The 18,781-nt window shown below is 38.2% G+C and overlaps 3 protein-coding genes across 3 annotated transcripts; 2 read left to right on the top strand and 1 right to left on the bottom strand.

Moving 5' to 3' along the window:
• Window positions 1-832: 832 nt before the first annotated feature.
• On the top strand, window positions 833-10,866 carry LOC139952389 (sodium-dependent lysophosphatidylcholine symporter 1-like). Its single transcript, XM_071951505.1, is given in 15 exon segments — window positions 833-970; window positions 1,659-1,820; window positions 2,072-2,199; window positions 2,509-2,638; window positions 3,404-3,482; window positions 4,405-4,556; window positions 5,460-5,550; window positions 5,902-6,020; window positions 6,578-6,658; window positions 7,174-7,257; window positions 7,969-8,084; window positions 8,536-8,638; window positions 8,640-8,674; window positions 9,644-9,820; window positions 10,731-10,866. Coding segments are annotated over 15 exon segments (1,581 nt in total). The 5' UTR covers window positions 833-946; the 3' UTR covers window positions 10,831-10,866.
• Window positions 10,670-15,321, bottom strand: LOC139952390 (lipopolysaccharide-induced tumor necrosis factor-alpha factor homolog). Its single transcript, XM_071951506.1, has 4 exons — window positions 15,233-15,321; window positions 13,161-13,608; window positions 12,404-12,524; window positions 10,670-11,680 (listed from the first exon to the last, which is right to left on the bottom strand). Exons 2-4 carry the CDS (start codon window positions 13,588-13,590, stop codon window positions 11,572-11,574), a joined length of 660 nt encoding a protein of 219 aa, XP_071807607.1. The 5' UTR covers window positions 13,591-13,608; window positions 15,233-15,321; the 3' UTR covers window positions 10,670-11,571.
• A 2,397-nt stretch (window positions 15,322-17,718) lies between these two features.
• On the top strand, window positions 17,719-18,459 carry LOC139952719 (snaclec bothrojaracin subunit beta-like). Its single transcript, XM_071951921.1, has one exon. It carries the CDS (start codon window positions 17,719-17,721, stop codon window positions 18,457-18,459), a length of 741 nt encoding a protein of 246 aa, XP_071808022.1.
• The last annotated feature ends 322 nt before the right edge of the window (window positions 18,460-18,781 follow it).

Below are 18,781 nucleotides of genomic sequence, written 5' to 3'. Positions count from 1 at the left end.
AAACCATGGAGCAATAAACACGAAACTAGGTCCACCAGTGAGCGAACTGGACCCCCCCCCAAAAAAAAAAAAAAAAACACACACACACACACCCACAAACACCACCCCCCCCCCCCTTACATTTCACTCGTCTGGAAATCATGGGGCCAGTAAGATCAGTGTCTTATTTCATAAAGCAGATAACCAGCCAAAACTAAAATAAGTTTGCATTGCTAATTAGCAAAAAAAAAAAATTGTCATGAAGTATTCTCTGCTTAATGGGAGCTTTATGAAAATGGGCACAGAAAGTCAGGTGACCAGTCTTGGTGGTCGATACAACCCAAACCCCAGCGTTCAAAACATATTTGCACATGGACCTGCGGCAGCGGGTCTTCTTGTGGGTAAGGGTGGGTGATATAAGGCGGAGTGGTGGCTGGGATTGGGGGAAATAAAAATGCAAATTACTGGATCCTGATTAATCCACATGACGTGCACGGCTACCTTTTCAACCTCTGCATGACCAAATCAATTTTAATTTTACGGTCAGCAATGATCGTTTGTTATTCCATTGTACTCAGATCTGCATGACTGCGCAACAATTCAAACTCACCCCATTTTCAACAAACTAATTATAGTCATTGGTCCAATTAAAGGTGCAAACAGATGATAATTATTATAGGTACACTTATAAAGATCAAACAGAGTCCACACGCCTATTTATAGGAGCCCACCCTGAGCCTCAAAATTTTTTTACTATTCAACGCATGCAAGTGCACTTTGACCATACAACGCTGAACAAAATGACAGCGGTATCAGTTGATGCTCAAAGGTCATTCTACTTTAATTGACAGATTAAGGAATTAGTTACCGACTGGAAAATACCTGAAAGGCAGTGATGTCATGTTATGCCCCGCTGGTGTAACATTAATGACAATGGCGACACAGTTTGAAGAATCTCATTAAGACAATGGTGGATGAGCAAAGCGACGAGGTAAGTTTCTAACAATCACTGTGGTCTCTGCTTTGTTATTAATGTTCAAATTGCCAATGTAAAGCTTTGTGGTTGCTCCATGGTGCAAACGGCAAAAGATGGACCAGACAAACAAGGTTTGGAATCAATGTGGTGTTTTCTTGTCAAAACAAAGACAAAGTACTACACAAGCGATTGCATGTGTGTCAATGATTTATATGCCCGATATGGTGGCAGAGAGTACCCCCATTTATGTTTAACAATTAGAACACAATGTTTCACAAGAAATACACAACACCTGGGGAAAGCCTATCGCTACTAAACATGTCTAAGATTACAAGCTCACAATAAAGACACAATAGAGTGACGAGGGTACCACGTCGAGCACTGTAATAACAATAGCGTGGTCGTTTACCAAGCAACATGTCTGTCTAAAAGACACTCCCGGTACAGGAGATATGCAGAAGCAAGAGGGCCTACATTGAGTTACAAAGATTTAAGCACAAAGTTTTCGAATGAGTTTTGAAGCTGACTTGTCAGAACTTTGTGGGGAGTTCGTTCCATGCAATGGGCAGAGAGTATGAGGATCGAGGCCCCGTGAGTGGCGTGTGGTACGTGGAATATGAAGAAGTTTGGTGTCAGATGATCTGAGCTGCAGATTTAAATGTAACTCTGACACAAAGACTGTTATTCGTTTTCTACTTGATAGTGTACTCCCCTGGTTCGGCCACGGATTAGGAACAGACCTAGCCCGGGTTTGAAGCTGTCCAAACGGGCTAGAATCTGTTACGGTCTCGGTGGTATACCGTACCAGCTGACAAACACCGTGCTTGGGTTCTACATCAATGTATTTCTACTGGAAACTGCTAAGGTGAGGGTTTGGGCTTAGGGCCCAATTTCATTGAGCTGCTAAGCACAAAAATGTGCAATAATTGTATACAAGTTATGGACAAGTTTATATATCCTGCCACCACTTTCTCATTAGTTTTGAAATAAAAAAGGTATATAATTTACTCAAACGAGATATTCATGTTTGTTAACAAAAAGTGAACAAGTGATGATAGGATACAGAATGTTTTCCAAAGTGAGTTTTTAAACAATTTTGTTTATCCTTTTTCTAAGGTTCCTCCCTTTTACACCAGTGCAATTGTCTTGATTGGTCGGGTATGGGACGCCATCACAGACCCAATTATTGGGTTCCTTGTCTTCAGAACCAAGAGTACACACAGGTTCGGCAAACTCAAACCATGGTATGTAGAAGTAAACAAAATAGACAGTTATAACAACCTCTTTCCCACAGTACGTCTGGCAGCAGACTCAGCTGGTATATTTTCATTGGGGGTACGTAGTTCTCAGCATGCGCACATTATAGCGAGAACAATGTTGTTGGTTTTTTCTGATAAGTCTGCTGCCACCAAGCGTCCCAAAAGTTCACTATAGTGACTTTTGGCAATTTGTAGTTCTCTTTAATATTACCTTAGTAATCTTTTAAACTTGTTTTAAACATAACTATGACATTCGTTGTTTAAATCTTGCTTTAATATATTATGGTTTTGCAGGATGGTTTTTGCTACCCTTCCAGCCATCGCTAGCTATATATGTTTCTTCTACACACCAGATACAACCAAGTCGATTTATAAGTTTGCTTGGTATCTCGTCTGTTACTGTCTGTTTCAGACTTTCCTCACGGTGAGTGACGTTTCATTAAAGGCATTGGACACTATTGGTAATTGTCCACGACCAGTCTTCTCACTTGGTGTATCTCTCAACATATGCATACAATAACAAACCTGTGAAAATCTGAGCTCAATCGGTTATCGAACTTGCGAGATAATAATGAAAGAAAAAACACCTTGTCACACGAAGTTGTGTGCTTTCAGATGCTTGATTTAGAGACCTTAAATTCGAAATCTGAGGTCCCGAAATCAAATTGAAGGAAAATACTTCTTTCTCGAAAACCACGTCACTTCAGAGGTAGATGTTTCTCTCAATGTTTTATATCATCAACCTCTCCCCATTACTCGTATTTAAGAAAGGTGTTATGCTAATATTTATTTTGAGTAAATAGCAATAGGCCTAGTGTCCACTGCCTTTAAATTTAAAAGCTTTAAGAACCCCGAAATTGCGTGGTTTTCCTTATAAGTCGTGAAGAACACGGCACGCCAAATGGAGTCAAATGTGACTCCACGATCTGGCCGACCATTTTTTTCTCGTAAAATAGAAGGAAAACCATGCAATGTTGAGGCATATTTGTTTGGATCATTTTATTTTACCTTTAACTACCCTTTCAACCATGTATTTCATAACAAACGGTTACAAACGGTTTTCGCAAACCAACTCGCCCGATCCAAGGCAACGTGTCCCTTTAAACACATGTTGTATTGAAATACAAGAGAACTAAGAAATACTCTATGACTTGTTTTTGTTTACTTGTTTATTTTTCCTAACGGACAGTTTTACCAGATGCCTTTTGCTACACTCACCCTGTGCCTAACAGATAATCAAACCGAAAGAGACAGAGCAACAGCCTATCGTGAGTATTGGTTATTGGTTAAAATAAGTAATATTGATTGACTTATTCGTTCATTGTTTGATTGATTTGATGACCGATTGATAACTTGACATTTTGAGATAATATGGTGTTGGGCGCGTTGTTCTTATATGTATTGCACGCCAACATTTCCTGGATTGGGCTGTGTGTAACAGTGCCCGTCATGCTTAAAAGCTCTGCACCTCAATGGGTTCCCCTTCGGTAATTAGCTCGAATAATGTGCTTTCTATTTGTAGATTTGTAGATTTGTACATTTATGTACCTCATTGACTGATATTGATACTGTGGGCAAATAAATAAACTTGAATTTTAACTTGAACCTAGCTCATACAGTATCCCCATTACCTCAAACATGCTATTTAAAGGAACACGTTGCCTTGGATCGGACGAGTTGGTCAAAACAAAAGCGTTTGTAACCGTTTTTTATAAAATGCATATGGTTGGAAAGATGTTATAAAAGTAGAATACAATGATCCACACAAGTTTGCCTCGAAATTGCGTGGTTTTCCTTCTACTGTGCGAACTAACATGGTCGGCCATTTATGGGAGTCAAAATTTTGACCCCCATAAATGGCCGACGTGTTAGTCGACGAGGTAAAAGGAAAACCACGCAATTTCGAGGCATGTTTGTGTGGATCATTGTATTCTACTTTTACAACATCTTTCTACCCATATGCATTTTATAAAAAACGGTTACAAACGCTTTTCAAAGACCAACTCGACCGATCCAAGGCAACGTGTTCCTTTAATCTAGGTGTTTCCACAAACCAAATGTATATTGATACCTCAACATGCAATGCCTCAAATCATATTATATATGTTGTGTTCAATTATTGGTATGAACTTCTGCTAATCAAAACCGATTTTTAAAACTGTCATAGTTACTGTTTGTTATTCTCTTCAGGAATGGGTTCAGAGGTCCTAGGGAATCTTCTCGGTCAGTTAGTTATGGGTCTCTCACTAACGCTCTATCAATTGAAACTGGGTCGTGGACCAATCTTGTGCCGTGATATAAACGACACTTCAACTCTACCGCCCGAACAGGCTGTGATAAAGGTAAACCAGTCACGAGAGGGCGCTTTTAACTTGTTTAAGTTCCTGACCGATAAATGTAATTATTGTTTGAAGCTTTTGATCCGTGTGGACAAAGAGGAGGCAACTATGAATAAATAGTAAGCTTGCAGATACAACCACGTTTAAGCCTAAATTTCTGTTGTGAGAGTGTTAGCTTTGGAGACCACACCGGCTCTTTTCAGAGCCAACACTCCCACAAAAGAGAATTTACTCATGGTTGTACCCGCAAGTTTACTATTATTTATAGTTTCTTCCTGAATATTATTATATGTATTTTCTCGTGACAAACAGTGGCTCAAGTTATGGTGTTTCTGGTAAGTGGAATGTGGGTTTGAGTCCCGGTCGTGACACTTGATCACGAGCAAGACACTTTACCACAATTGCTTTGTCCTTAAAGACACTGGACACTGTTGTGCAATGTTTTTGATATTTTGTTAAGATTCGACTATCCACAAATCTGTATGTTTAAGGCAGTGGACACTATTGGTATAAATTGTCAAAGACTAGCCTTCACAGTTGGTGTATCTCAACATGTGCGTAAAATAACAAACCTGTGAAAATTTGAGCTCAATCGGTCATCGAACTTGCGAGATAATAATGAAAGAAAAAACACCCTTGTCGCACGAAGTTGTGTGTGTTTAGATGGTTGATTTCGAGCCCTCAAGTTCTAAATCTAAGGTCTCAAAATCAAATTCGTGGAAAATTACTTCTTTCTCGAAAACTATGGTATTTCAGAGGGAGCCGTTTCTCACGATGTTTTATACCATCAACCTCTCCCCATTACTCGTAACCAAGTAAGGTTTTATGCTAATAATTATTTGAGTAATTACCAACAGTGTCCACTGCCTTTAATGTTAACATTAAGATTCATCTCGGTTTTTATAGAGTCGAGGATATCTGGTTGGGGCTGGTGTTTTATGCTGTCTGTTTCTCATATGCGCTCTCTGCGTCATTATTGGAACTAAAGAGGTTACATGTAAGTATACAAAACAAAGGGCTTGCAGCCGATTTCACGAAAACGCTAAAGGATTAATTCTTTCTCGAGTTAGGACGAGTAACTCGTCCTAACTTAGGATTAATCTTAAGGTCTGCATGATACAGTGCAGGGCTGGGACTCGTCCTAATTCCTAAGATTAATCTTAAGTTGTGAAGAGTTTGGTGAAATCGACGGCTGGTTGTTTTGGTACAATATAGTATTTGTGTATAAATTTATATCATGGTGTTATTCATATTACGTGGACTTGGGTAGGATTTGAAACTTTGCATTAGTGGGAGTATTTTGGGTAGAATTTTGTCTTTTCGGTCATTGTGTTGCTCTTATTTGCAGCACCGAAGCGTCAGAACAAGTACAAGGAACCATTTTGGCGAGCAGTTGTTAAGGTCATCACCTTCGGACCATGGCTAAGACATGTCGCTTTCTTGATCCCATTTGTCTTGGCAATTCAGGTAGGTCCCTATCCTTCAAAATGTGTGATTACTTTATTGGGAAGCCAGTCTTTGTTACAGAAACACGGTCGGCCAATTTTTTGAGTCAAAATATTGACTCCATAATGGCCGACTGTGTTAGTTCGCGACGCAAAAAGAAAACCGTGCAGTTTCGAGTGATACTTCCCTGTTGTGTGAATCATTATATTCTACTTTTAAAATATATTTCTAAACTTGTGCGTTTCACAAAAAACGAATTCGAACGCTTTTTAAAGACCAACTCGACCGATTCAAGGCAATGTGTTGCTCTAATATTTTACACGTTGTAGTACAAGGCTGGGACTCGTCATAAGTCCTAGGTTTAGGGCCTACTCCTAGGTTTGGACGAGTTTCATGAAATCTGTGAAATCGACGGCTAGTTATTGTTAGCATGTTGAAGTGAGGGGTGATTCGAGAACCTTCAAAATCAAACTAACAATGATAGTGTGCCTGTCACAATGCTTGAAGGTTCGCTTGATTCAATATTATTCCAATTGCCCATTATACTTAGTACACTGTTTCCTTTTTAATTTGATTAGGCCATGCAGGGTAATTTCGCCCTCTATTCTCTACATACCCTTGGAATGAGAAATTACCAACCGGCAATCATCGTTATTTTGGTAAGTCTGTAGAAGTTCTTTTCTCTTCTTCTTCTTCTTCTTCTTCTTCTTCTTCTTTATCTTCAATCTTCACTATTGTAAAGGACTTCACCTGAACCGATTTCACGAAACGCTACACTCGTCCTTGGTCCTAAGATTAATTCTTAGTAAGAGTTTGGTGAAATCGACGGCGTGTTTATCTAGATTATTTCTGCGACTATTCTAGTCCATTTTGTACAATTGTTTTAGCAATATTTAGTATATGTTTTAGTAATGTGAGTTTAGTAAAATCAAGGGAACAGCTCATAATAGTTTGGTTGCGATTTTAAGAATGTTTTGAGGTAATAAACGTTTCAGTTGAAAAGTCAAAAACAAACCTTCCTCAATCTTCTTTTTTTCTATAAATATTCGTAAACATTAGTGGAAAAATTGGAAAATAAAACTTTGTTTAAGTATATTTTCATTATTTCAACAACAACAACAACAACAACAACAACACCATATCTTGTTTATACTTTATACTTCATTATTGACAGATTTCTGCTTTTGTAATGATGCCAGTGTGGCGAAAGTGTGTTAAGAGATTCGGAAAGAAAATTACGTTGTTTCTTGGTATGCTGGTAAGTTAATATTATGGTTCGCTTAAAAATGTAAATTGATTTGTTTTTAAATAACATTTAACAAATGCAAAAATATACACAGAAATTGTTTTATTGTGTATCTCTTAACTTGCTCATTGTTTTTGGTTTATTTTGTTTTGTTTTTGGTTTATGTGTTTAACATAAAAAATATATATATTATAAAAAAGAAAATATTTCATGTGTCTAATAATGTGCAATTCTAAAAATAAATAGCTTTGGCTTTTTATTGCACAAAATGTCCTCTTATTGCTAGCTTAAAAACAAATAAAGCAGATAAGTATCTGACTACGGTCAGGTAATGTTTCAGACATTGTGAGAGTTTGAAATCTCGCGATAGGAAACAAACCGCGAGTCTGCTGCCATCTAGAGTCTATAGAAGAGTTTATGGTTTTTGTAGACTGGTCCCCTGTCTTTATCCGCAACAGGTACTTTCTTTAAGAACCAGTGATTTCATTTGATACAATGATTTCATTGGATAAACGTGCAGTGACGTAATCTTTCTGCATCTGTGTTTTGATTGGTCTGGGGTTCGGCAGCTGCACTTGCGGTTGTCTGCATAAATGTAGGTGAAAGGTGAAGTGGACGGGAATTGTCCAAGGCAAGAGACCACTCTCTGTAGTTATTCACGCGCCTCGAAGTGTACGTCAGATGTTAAGGCAAATCCTTTTTTTATATTTTTTATTATTTTAGCCTGCCGTACCGTTGATAGTTTCGTGGGGTCTAATACCGTACGGCAACGTCTGGGTGCAATACATTCTTGCCATGCTTATGGGGAGCGTTATAGCAGTCGTGCAGTTGGTGCCGTGGTAAGTTATCTAAATCTACCTAGTGTTTTCATTATTTTTATAAGAGCCAAGGCAATAATAATTAATGTGTTTATTTGATTGTCTGTCATTTTTGTTTATCACATTGCGATAGCTATAAATACGGTATCCTATCAAATTGCATTTTAATTCATGGTTTTTCGTTTATGTTTGACTTTTTATTTCAACCCTGCTTTCATTAATGTCGTCAAGTTTCCATGACATTGATATGTTCGTTACAATTGTATGTTAGCTGTAAGCCTAGGCCTAATGTAAATAAATAATGACAAGTTCCAAGTTTTAAATTTCACACTTTCATTAATATCAAAAGTTCGTTGAATTGAATACCTTTACTTTTGCAAATTAATGTTGAGTGTAATTTTGCTCTCTCGGTGATTCAATATGCAATGGAAAATGCATGATCACTCCTTGTCGTCTTCTTTTTTCAAACCAGGAGTATGGTACCTGATGTCATTGATGACTTTTTACTGAAGAAAAAATGCGGATACGAGACCATCTTCTACACTTTTTACATCATGATTGTCAAACTCGTTTCGGGGGCTTTGCATTGGCATTACAACGTTTGTATTAGGGTGAGTGTTTTTATCAACATCAAGGAATGTGGTCATTATCTTTTTTACTTCTTCTTCTTCTTCTTCTTCTTCTTCTTCTTCTTCTTCTTCTTCTTCTTCTTCTTCTTCTTCTTCTTCTTCTTCTTCTTCTTCTCTTCTTCTTCTTCTTCTTCTTCTTCTTCTTCTTCTTCTTCTTCTTCTTCTTCTTCTTCTTCTTCTTCTTCTTCTTCTTCTTCTTCTTCTTCTTCTTCTTCTTCTTCTTCTTCTTCTCTTCTTCTTCTTCTTCTTCTTCTTCTTCTTCTTCTTCTTCTTCTTCTTCTTCTTCTTCTTCTTCTTCTTCTTCTTTGCCACAGAGGAAATTATGTATTCAAACTTTGTTTCCTTCACAAAATAGGTTGTTAAAAGGCACGGGACACTATTGGTAATTACTCAAAATAATTGTTAGCAAAAAAACAACTTACTTGGTACCGGACAATGGATAGCTGTTGATATATATACAATTTTGTGAGAACCGGCTGCCTTCGAAGTAGCGCAGTTTTATTGAGATGAAAGAAATTTCTCAACAAAATATTTGAATTTTCAAGCATCTGAAAGCACACAACTTGTGCGACAAGGGTGTTTTCCGTCCAGTATTCGCTCAACTTCGACGACCAACAGGTTCATTATGTTGTGCTTATGTTGGGTTACACCAAGTAAGAAGACTGGTCTTTGACAATTACGCTACCAAAGGTGTCCAGTGCATTTGAAACAAGTCCTAACTTTACAAACATGTTGTTGAAAAGCCATGACAGTAAAACAATTATCTTTATTATGTCACCTGAAACATGTTGTGACATTTCGATGTATTTTTGTATAAATGGTAATTTTTTAGTGTAATTTTTATATAACATATTTTTAGACACGCAAAACCAAAACGAATTTCACTGTACAAATATTTGTTTTTTTACAAGTGACAATAAAACATAGTTATTATTGTGTTTATTATCTAAGAGTCGTCGAGTTCAAGCCTGGGGTTTGTCAGGTCACGGACGAGGTCAGATTCACTCTACGACTGTTGATTACTTGCATACCAGGTTTCTGCATCGTGATTGGCTTGGTCTTTCTTTACCTCTATCCAATCACAGAAGAGGTGCGGAAACAGAATCAAACAATACTGGAAATATGGAGGTAAATCTTTCTGATATACATTATCTGTAATAAATGAAATGATACAATATAACCCCCACCCCATTAACCGCCCCTCCCGGCTTGCTTAAAGGCAGTGGACACTATTGGTAATTACTCAAAATAATTATCAGCATAAAACCTTACTTGGCAACGATACGGTGAAGAGGTTGATGGTATAAAACATTGTGAGAAACAGCTCCCTCTGAAGTGACGTAGTCTTTCAAGAAAAAAAAGTAATCTTCCACGAATTTGATTACGAGACCCCAAGTTAAGAATTTGAGGTCTCGAAATCAACTATCTGAAAGCACACAACTTCGTGTGACAAGGGTGTTTTTTATTTTCACTCGTATCTCGCAACTTCGACAACTAATTGAGCTCAAAGTTTCACGGGTATTATATGCATATGTTTAGATAAATTAAATGAGAAGACTGGTCTTTGACAATTACCAATAGTGTCCACTGTCTTTAACGAGTGTCAACGGTCTCGCTTAATATATTATTTTGACTACTATCATCTACAATATCATACATGCGTTGTGATTATTATTCAGTACGTTCTGATCACTATTCATGGGCCGATCATTATTATTCACGTTTGCTCATTAATATTCATATTCTGATCAATAGTATTTTGCCCATTAATGAGCTCGCTAAGCAACAGAAGGCCTATTCCCGTTTGCTTCTTGGTATTTACATTGTGATTCATATTATTTATGTTTGTTCATTATTACTCATGGGATGACCATTGGTGTTCCGGTAATATGGTGTTCCTCAATAATCATATTCTAATCAATATTATTAATGTTGCACATTATCATTCATGAGCTGACCATAAGTACTCCCGTCTGCTCATTAATATTCGTATTCTGATCTTTATTATTCACGTTTGCTCATGATTATTCATGAACAGGGATGCTGGCGATGATAAGAGGCGACAGACGATCAAACGATGCATGGACCAGCGTTTCCGATCTAAGTCAATCAGGACACCGACAATGACTTTCAGATGAGACATGGTTGGCCAGAGTTTTAAAAATAGACCTGATGCACATGACGTCATTTGAGAAGGGCGCCCTCGGCTAGATAGCAAAGGTGTGTTGCTCATTGGCCCATCCTCTGCGCTGCGTGTACATTTACTGTGCGTTTTCCATTGGTCCATAATCGCTTGACCTCTCAAGATGGCGGCGTGGTGAAGTCATGTACATCAGATCCTTTGTACTTAACACAACTTGAACTTTATTGTAGGGAGCACAGTACGTAGAAAGTAAAGTTAAGCCTACCGTTTGAATCAAAATCTTTACATTATCGATTACTTCAGAAGTTATAATTGGAAAAAGTTATACCGGTAGTGGGAAACTAAGTTCATAATATAGTATGTATAGCTCTATTTGTTATCAGAAGTTTCAAAAACTAGAAACAAAAATAGATGAATACAAAATGTATAACTACATTATCTCACATACAGATTTTAAGCAAATAAAATGGTACGATAGCAATGTTTTATGACATTGATAAAACAAAAAAACCCAGTATACACAACGAGTTTGTATATAATTATATTGGCCCGCTTTGAATCCACGACTTCGGCTTCAGATTCGGCTCAGGCTAGCTTGGCCCCGCGATTGTTTTGACAATATTGCGCGTGCTTTGCGTACGCGCTTAGGGCTTCAGACGACAGGAGTGTGAATCCGAATCCAAAGCCCAAGCCGTGGATTCGAATCTATCTCACTGGTTTATATGTAGGATTCAGATCACATCCGTTTAAAGGTACCAAGGTATGCATTACACTGCGGGCAGGAGTGGGCGACGTCCTTACAACCAGAAATGCAGAAAGGAATCAAACAGCATCCAAGGAAACCACTGTGAAATTGAAAACAGTAAACACCGATTTCAACAAGTATTTTAAATTACATTTTCCTGATGGGAGGGGTGTCCTGGCAGCTGATGACTACTGTGGATGTGGGAAGTTAGAATATGTGTACGAAAAAAAAAAAAAAAAAAAAAAGAAAAAAAATCAACATTTAAATTAAACATTCACGGTGTGAAGATAGTGGCTGTAGAAAGCTTTCCTTAAAATATGACTTGCTGAGGTGCTGTATTTTTTTTAGAAATAAATGAACCAATTTTTTACCGTGAAAAAAAAAGGTTCGTCTATAGGGCTAGGGAGACGAAAACCATGTAAGCATGTACAACGTATTTAACGTCACTCCTGAAAACACTGTTCTGTTATTTTCACTTACAAAAAAACAGAAAAACTTGACGATCGATGAAGCTGAAACTTCTACATGTATTATACTACATACATTCTTCATTCACAGTGATACAAAAGGTGTCAAAACCCCTTTTAACAACCGTTACATGACAAGTCCGTCTTCTTAGACTTGTTGCCTCTTCGTAAATTTGTATTTCCAAACCAACTGTTTATCATCTCGGATCTCATAACACACAAAGACTTGTCCTTACAAACTCAGATGGAACTTTAAAAACACCACAACCGGCGTTTAAATTGTACGTTTCATCATCACACTAAATCAAATTCCATCAACCTTTCCTCGTGAAGTATTTGGTACTTCTTTAACTTACCCAAAAAGGCAAATACTTCCGACGACTAGCCATAGTAACAATCCATTAACATACGCTGTTCGAGTCATTACACTTTGCTGGCATTGAGGACAGACCATTTGCATCGGATATTCACTAAAAACTGTAAAGAGAGGACAATTTATTTAATAACGGCTCAAGACAAGGCTATCATAGTGCGTAGTATAGGCTTGTTGACAAGTCGTTCAGTGTTTGTCGCGGTGATGAAGTTTAAGCGGCTCTCTCAGAGCTATTCTCTCGCGATACCGCTACGCGCGCGAGACTACCGCTGACGTGATTACGGTCTCCATAGTTTTCAAGAGCCAGCGATATCGCGAGAGTAGAATAATCTCGTGAGAACATGCATAGAAACAAAAATTCAACGACTTGTCAACCAGTCTAATTGCATAGTGATTTCAGAATAATCATTATCTGTTTAAATACATTTAAGTTATTGCTTAGCACGAAATGTAAGTATTTTTTGTAAACATATTCAAATTTGTATAGCGTTGAGTTTGTTGGAAAACTGAATGTTCTTTTTAATGAAAAGTTTGCAGAGATGTAGAATTTGTTCACATCACTATGTTAATAACACAATTACAAGTGAATGTTTTGCCGTAACATTATTTTTTTGCCGTCCAAACCAGCCAGCGCAGTTTACTTGTCAACAAGAGAATGGTCTATATATTTTATCTGGTTTGATTGTTTGTAAATAATACTGATTCTTTGATAAATAAAATATAACGAAAATATCACTTACGGGTACTTCTGACGTATGTCATTTGTTGTGTACCTGTTGTGTAATTCACTGTCGTCATCGGCTGGGGGCCACCGACGGGCACTGGGCCTGGCATGGGCTGGTGGGGGCCACCGACAGGAACTTGGCCTGGCATGGGCTGGCCTTGAGGAGGTCCGGTCGGTAGTTGGCCTGTTAAAGGCTGTGGTGGGTAGGCGGGGTCGGCAAAGGCTTCCGTATATTTCGGCGGTGCACCATCGGGATACGGAGCTGGGAATGGTTCAGGAACACCCGGAGCGGTACCCGGAGCGATACCCAGAGTGGCATCCGACGCGGTACCCGGAGCAGCATCTGGAGCGGTACCCGGAGCGGTACCCGGAGCGGTACCCGGAGCGGTACCCGGAGCGGTTCCCGGAGCGGCACCCCCAGCGGCATCCGAAGCGGACTGAGACATGATTTGCGTAGCCTGTCACTGTGTCAGTAAAGATAATGCATCAATTATAAATAATTTTGTTCTCAACCTTAAGGGCAAACGCATCATATAAAAATAATAACGTATATCTATATTATTGTGTCTTCAATTAGTTTTAAATTTTGCCTGTCATAATTCCACTTATTAGAATACGATTATGCCAAAAAATAGTATTATTATCAATAATTCCACGTATAAGAAAAAGATAAGGTAAAATGATACCAGTTGTATGTCCCACGACCAATTTTGAGAATGGAAAGCGTTACCGCGGTAACGTTTTTCCCAATGTCTATTTCCATTATGAAATTTTGATCTTGCCTGAACTTATTCGAAACTGATGTTTGGCAATAACTCAAAGACGCAACCTTTTTAAATGAATACAACCACCTTCAAAAAAATTACAACAGTTCCAAAAAACGATAATTGCATGGGCACTATTTGAAATTGTTTCAGATACCAGTCTTCTCACTTGTTGTATCTCAATATATGCATTAAATAACAAACCTCTGAGAATTTGAACTCAATCGGTCGTCGAAGTTGCGAGAGAATAGTTGAAGAAGAAAACATACAAAGCTGTGTGCTTTCAGATGCTTGAATTAGTGAGAAATCAAAGGGAGCCGTTTCTCACAATGTTTTATACTATCAACAGCTCTCCATTGCTCGTTACCAAGTACGTTTTTTGCTAACAATTATTTTGAGTAATTAATACCAATAATGTCCAGTGCCTTTAAAATAAATGACAAATAATGATGTGAAAATCTAATCACGTTAAAGGGAATGTATACTATTGGTAATTCTCAAATACCAGTCTTCTCACTTGGTGTATTCCATCACAACCATAAAATACCAAGCCTGTGAAAATTTGGGCTCAATTGGTCATCGAAAATGCGAGAAAATGATGAAAGGAAAAAAAACCTTGTTGGACGAATTTGTGTGCTTTCAGATTAGAATAAAAGACTTCTAGCTAGAAGTCTTTTATGTTTTTAGTGAGAAATTACCTCTTTCTCAAAAACTACGTTACTTCAGAGGGAGTCGTTTCCACAATGTTTCATACCATCAACTGCTCTCCAATGCTAGTTACCAAGTCAGTTTTTAAGTTAACTTGTTATGAGTAATTACCAAACGTGTACCTTCCCTTTAAGAACTGGACTTGGCACTCTGTGGCATTGCAGATAGTGGTTATAGAAGGCTACCTTCAAAATATTACTAGCTGAGGTGCTGTGTTTGTTAAGAAATGAGTAAAAAAAATGTAACGGAAATACGTTTTACATGCTAAATCAATGTTCGTGATGTGTTTGCTCATTTCTCCTAAAATTACAGCACCTCAGTCAGTGGTATTTTCAGGGAAGCTTTCTACCATCATTATCTTCAAACCATGTAAGCTTAATGTAAATCCGTGGACACTGCGTTTTGGTTTTTTTTGGTTTTTTTTGTCATTCAAAAAGAATACCTAGACCATAATACTTACAGGACAATCGACTGCGACAATTTTTGATTTTCAGCCACACTCATATTTAAGCTGCCTTCTTTGAAAATAATGAGCACTTATTATGTATAAGTTGCCCTTTTTAAAAAAGGAAATCATTATCACAATCATTTTGAATAAAATAACATTATAACTCACCGAACAAGAAGTACTCACGATGGCCTTTTCCTATCAATGTTGCTTTTTCTAATAATTACCAACCCGGATATGATATCGCTATAGTTGTCTCCTAGCAGCTATGTTTACTGACTATTTTGCCATGACACATGACTCGAGAACAAAGTCCGTCGGAAAAGGGCGTATAAAAACATTATAATTTGATGGAATTCACGAAGGCTTATTATTGTTTGTAGTGATAGATTATAATCATCACACCATACGATAAGGAAAACGGTACGTCATGGAACATGTATGTACAAAGTAAATGTTGACATTAAAATGTGATCTTCAATTTAAATTTAAGCCCCCCCCCCCCCCACTTCACATGAGAGCAATTTAGCAAAGGTCCCTTGCTAGGTATAGTGCGTGCTGTAAAATTGTACGAAATGTTCCTTGTGTGGAAGGACAACAATTAGTGTACTGTCCAAGGTCCCTTGTGAGCTCTTGTCAACCATTGCTACGTTTTTACAACCATGCTTAAATTGAGCAGGTGACCCCTGTTAATATGATGTCGTGTGAACATGGCTTTGGCAAAATATTAATAATAGTGTTAATAATAACTTTCTCCAGAAGACGATCAGAGCATACTAATCGAAACGTCGGGCTAAACCAACGGTTCTTTTCAGAACCACCCCAACTCATTAGAGATAGTTCCATGGTGTTACCGCAAACCTTTCCATATCGTATTTCCACCATGCAAAGTTTCAAATCCTACACTGTGTGCTAAGTGAAAACTTGGGGAAATAATAAATGTATATCATTTTGTGATTACAATGATGAAGGGCCTTCGCTTCGAACTTGTACAAGCTCTGTCCCCGAGAATAGATTTACTTACCATGAAAAAAATAAATATATTTAATTATTGTTTTTAATAACTAAAATCCACTCTGTGGCGGTGTCGTTGGCAGACCGTAACTAGCTAGCGCATTGGACTCAAGCTCTGGTGTTTCTGAACACCAGAGTGTGGGTTCGAGTCCCACCCTCGATAATAGTGTCCTCGAGAAATATATTAAACTAGCTATTTGTCCTTCGGGTAGGCACACCGCTAGTAAAAGTTTATATTTTCACAATTCAAAGTCTATTATACAAAAATAAAAAAATAATATTATTTATAATTAATAAGTCGTATCATTTCCCTTTAAAGTCACCTGGAAGTGGTATTTTTTTCAAAATAAAGCTTTTGTCGCTAATATAAATTATGTGTTTTGATGAGTGGAATGTGAATAAACAGTTAACTAAGAATTAAAAAAAAACAGTTCTTATGTTATTTACAAATTTAAGAGTAGACCCCGACCCCGCTGTTCGTGACGTCAATCGAGGCAGACTTTGCCTGTAATGCGTAGAGTAAACACAATTGCAAAGTGCATGTACGGACCAAGTCGTGAGTTTGTACGTTTCAAAAGAAAACATGTTTTTTCCGGCAATGCCGACCAGGTGCATTGCTGCTGAATGCAGAAAAACACTTTTTGAAATGTACCAACTCACAACTTGGACGTACATGTACTTTGCACGTGTGTTTACTGTACGCATTGCAGGCAAAGTCTGCCTCGATTGACGTCACAAAAGGGGTAGGCGGAGTCAGCCCCCAAACAACTTTAGATATATTATTTTAAACATATAAATCGTGACAAACAATTACTAAAAAAAATGTTTTATTGTTCGTAAGCATATACTCTTATGTTTTAAAGAAAAAAATTATATTTCCAGGTGCCTTTAAGATGATCCCTTAACGTGGGTGTGGTCCCTGGCTATACACGGCATTTAACGGTTGTATGGCTTCTGACTGGCACCACTTAAAAAGATATTGACGAAATAGGGAGACTACTGACAAAGGGCTATAATAACATCAACATGCACTGAAGTAGGATGGTTCAAAAGAGGGCGCTATCAGAAGAAGTTTGTATAATAGTGTGGGGAATCGAATCTCTGGGGGATGCATTTCCTGCCAGACCGGTGTGGTACGAGAAATTACCAAATAGTTGAGCAAAATGATTTAAAAACCATGGATATAATAATACATATCACTAAACACAGTGACGTCAAATGAACAATAATTCTGGGGAAAAAAAAACAATATTACCATGAACGACCCGAGTTGTTTGTTTCTAGACCTCAACATTCGGAAAGAGGCCTCGGTCTTAATTGGAAAATAATTAAATCAGCGGGGTCGAGGCAATCACTGAACGGAAGTAGCGTGAAACAAAACTAACAATATTTCCATCACCAAGCAACGGCATTGTGTTTACTACCAATGTATAATTCAGCCACAATTTGTTTTACTGCTGGACTGAACAGACGACTTTAATGGTGAGCTCTAATCATACATCAGGCAAACCTTTCTGATCCTCATAGAAACAACACTTGATTTAACCAAAACCTCTGAACATTTCAAACTCGTAATACCATACTCAAGAGCGTGGGATTTCACTGTCAACGAGCAAGTACGATTTCAAATAACGTTAAAGATGGCAGCATTTGACTTTTGCGAGAAGATGATTCTGATGGTTAGCATGTTACGGGCTCTGCAAGCAGCTTGTCCTCCCGACTGGTTGACTTGGCAAGACTCCTGCTACATCTTACTGCCTAAGAAGATGAATTGGACTGATGCTAAGAAGGCTTGTGACCGGCACAGTGTGAGTCTTGTTTTCCCAAACTCGTTGGAAGAACAGAGCTATTTATGGGAAGAAATGAGTACAAGAATGAGAGAATTAGGCGCCAACAGTTCAGACGATCTGCAGCTGTGGATCAATTGCTACAGATATGATGACGAGTCTTTCATATGCTCGGGTTATGAGGGGACATCATATTTCAGGAATTGGGGCGTCGCCGAACCAAGCAATCAACCCAACGAGGTCTGCGTCAGAATGGCAGACACATTTGAAGGCAAATGGGGAGACAGGTTGTGTCATGTATATTATTTTGTCGCTTGCGAAATGTCGGCTCTTTCGTACGGGTGCCGACAGTCAAGCCCCCGTTACATACACGTACCACAGCAGTGTCTGCTCAACCATCAGATCAAGAGCTATCCGGTGAAGGAGTCCATAGGGTGTGGTCTGGCGTGCTGGGCGGAGCCTCTCTGTCGCTCCTTCAATCTCTGGAAGCAAGCTGATAACAAGACGAGCTGTCAGCTCAACCATGCCAGTCGCATGGATGCTGACGTCACTGATATCAAGTACGAGGAGAACTGTTACTTATATGAGCCGTAAGATGTTCAGATCATCGCGACGCATAACGTCTTAAAACTGTTTCAATCCTGACTTGAGGAGAACTGTACTTCTATGAGCCGTAAGATGTTCAGATCTTATTGATTCACAGATTGAAGTTTGAATCCCTTGCTTAAAATTGTTTCTATTATCGAGAGCTACAGTGCATCTTACCAAGTGAGTCTAAACAAAACAAAATAATCTCACAATTTTGATCGTCAAATCCTATTTGATTTAGCTGTTGGATTTAGATTATTATTGAGCTTTATGCACGAGTCTGTTATAATTTAGTGTGGTGCACTTAACATTGGTAAGGGTGACATTA

This window comes from Asterias amurensis, chromosome 20 (assembly GCF_032118995.1).
Source record: "Asterias amurensis chromosome 20, ASM3211899v1".
NCBI lineage: Eukaryota > Metazoa > Echinodermata > Asteroidea > Forcipulatida > Asteriidae > Asterias > Asterias amurensis.
Note: the sequence above shows the minus strand (reverse complement) of the source record. Positions and strands in the feature narration are given on the sequence as shown.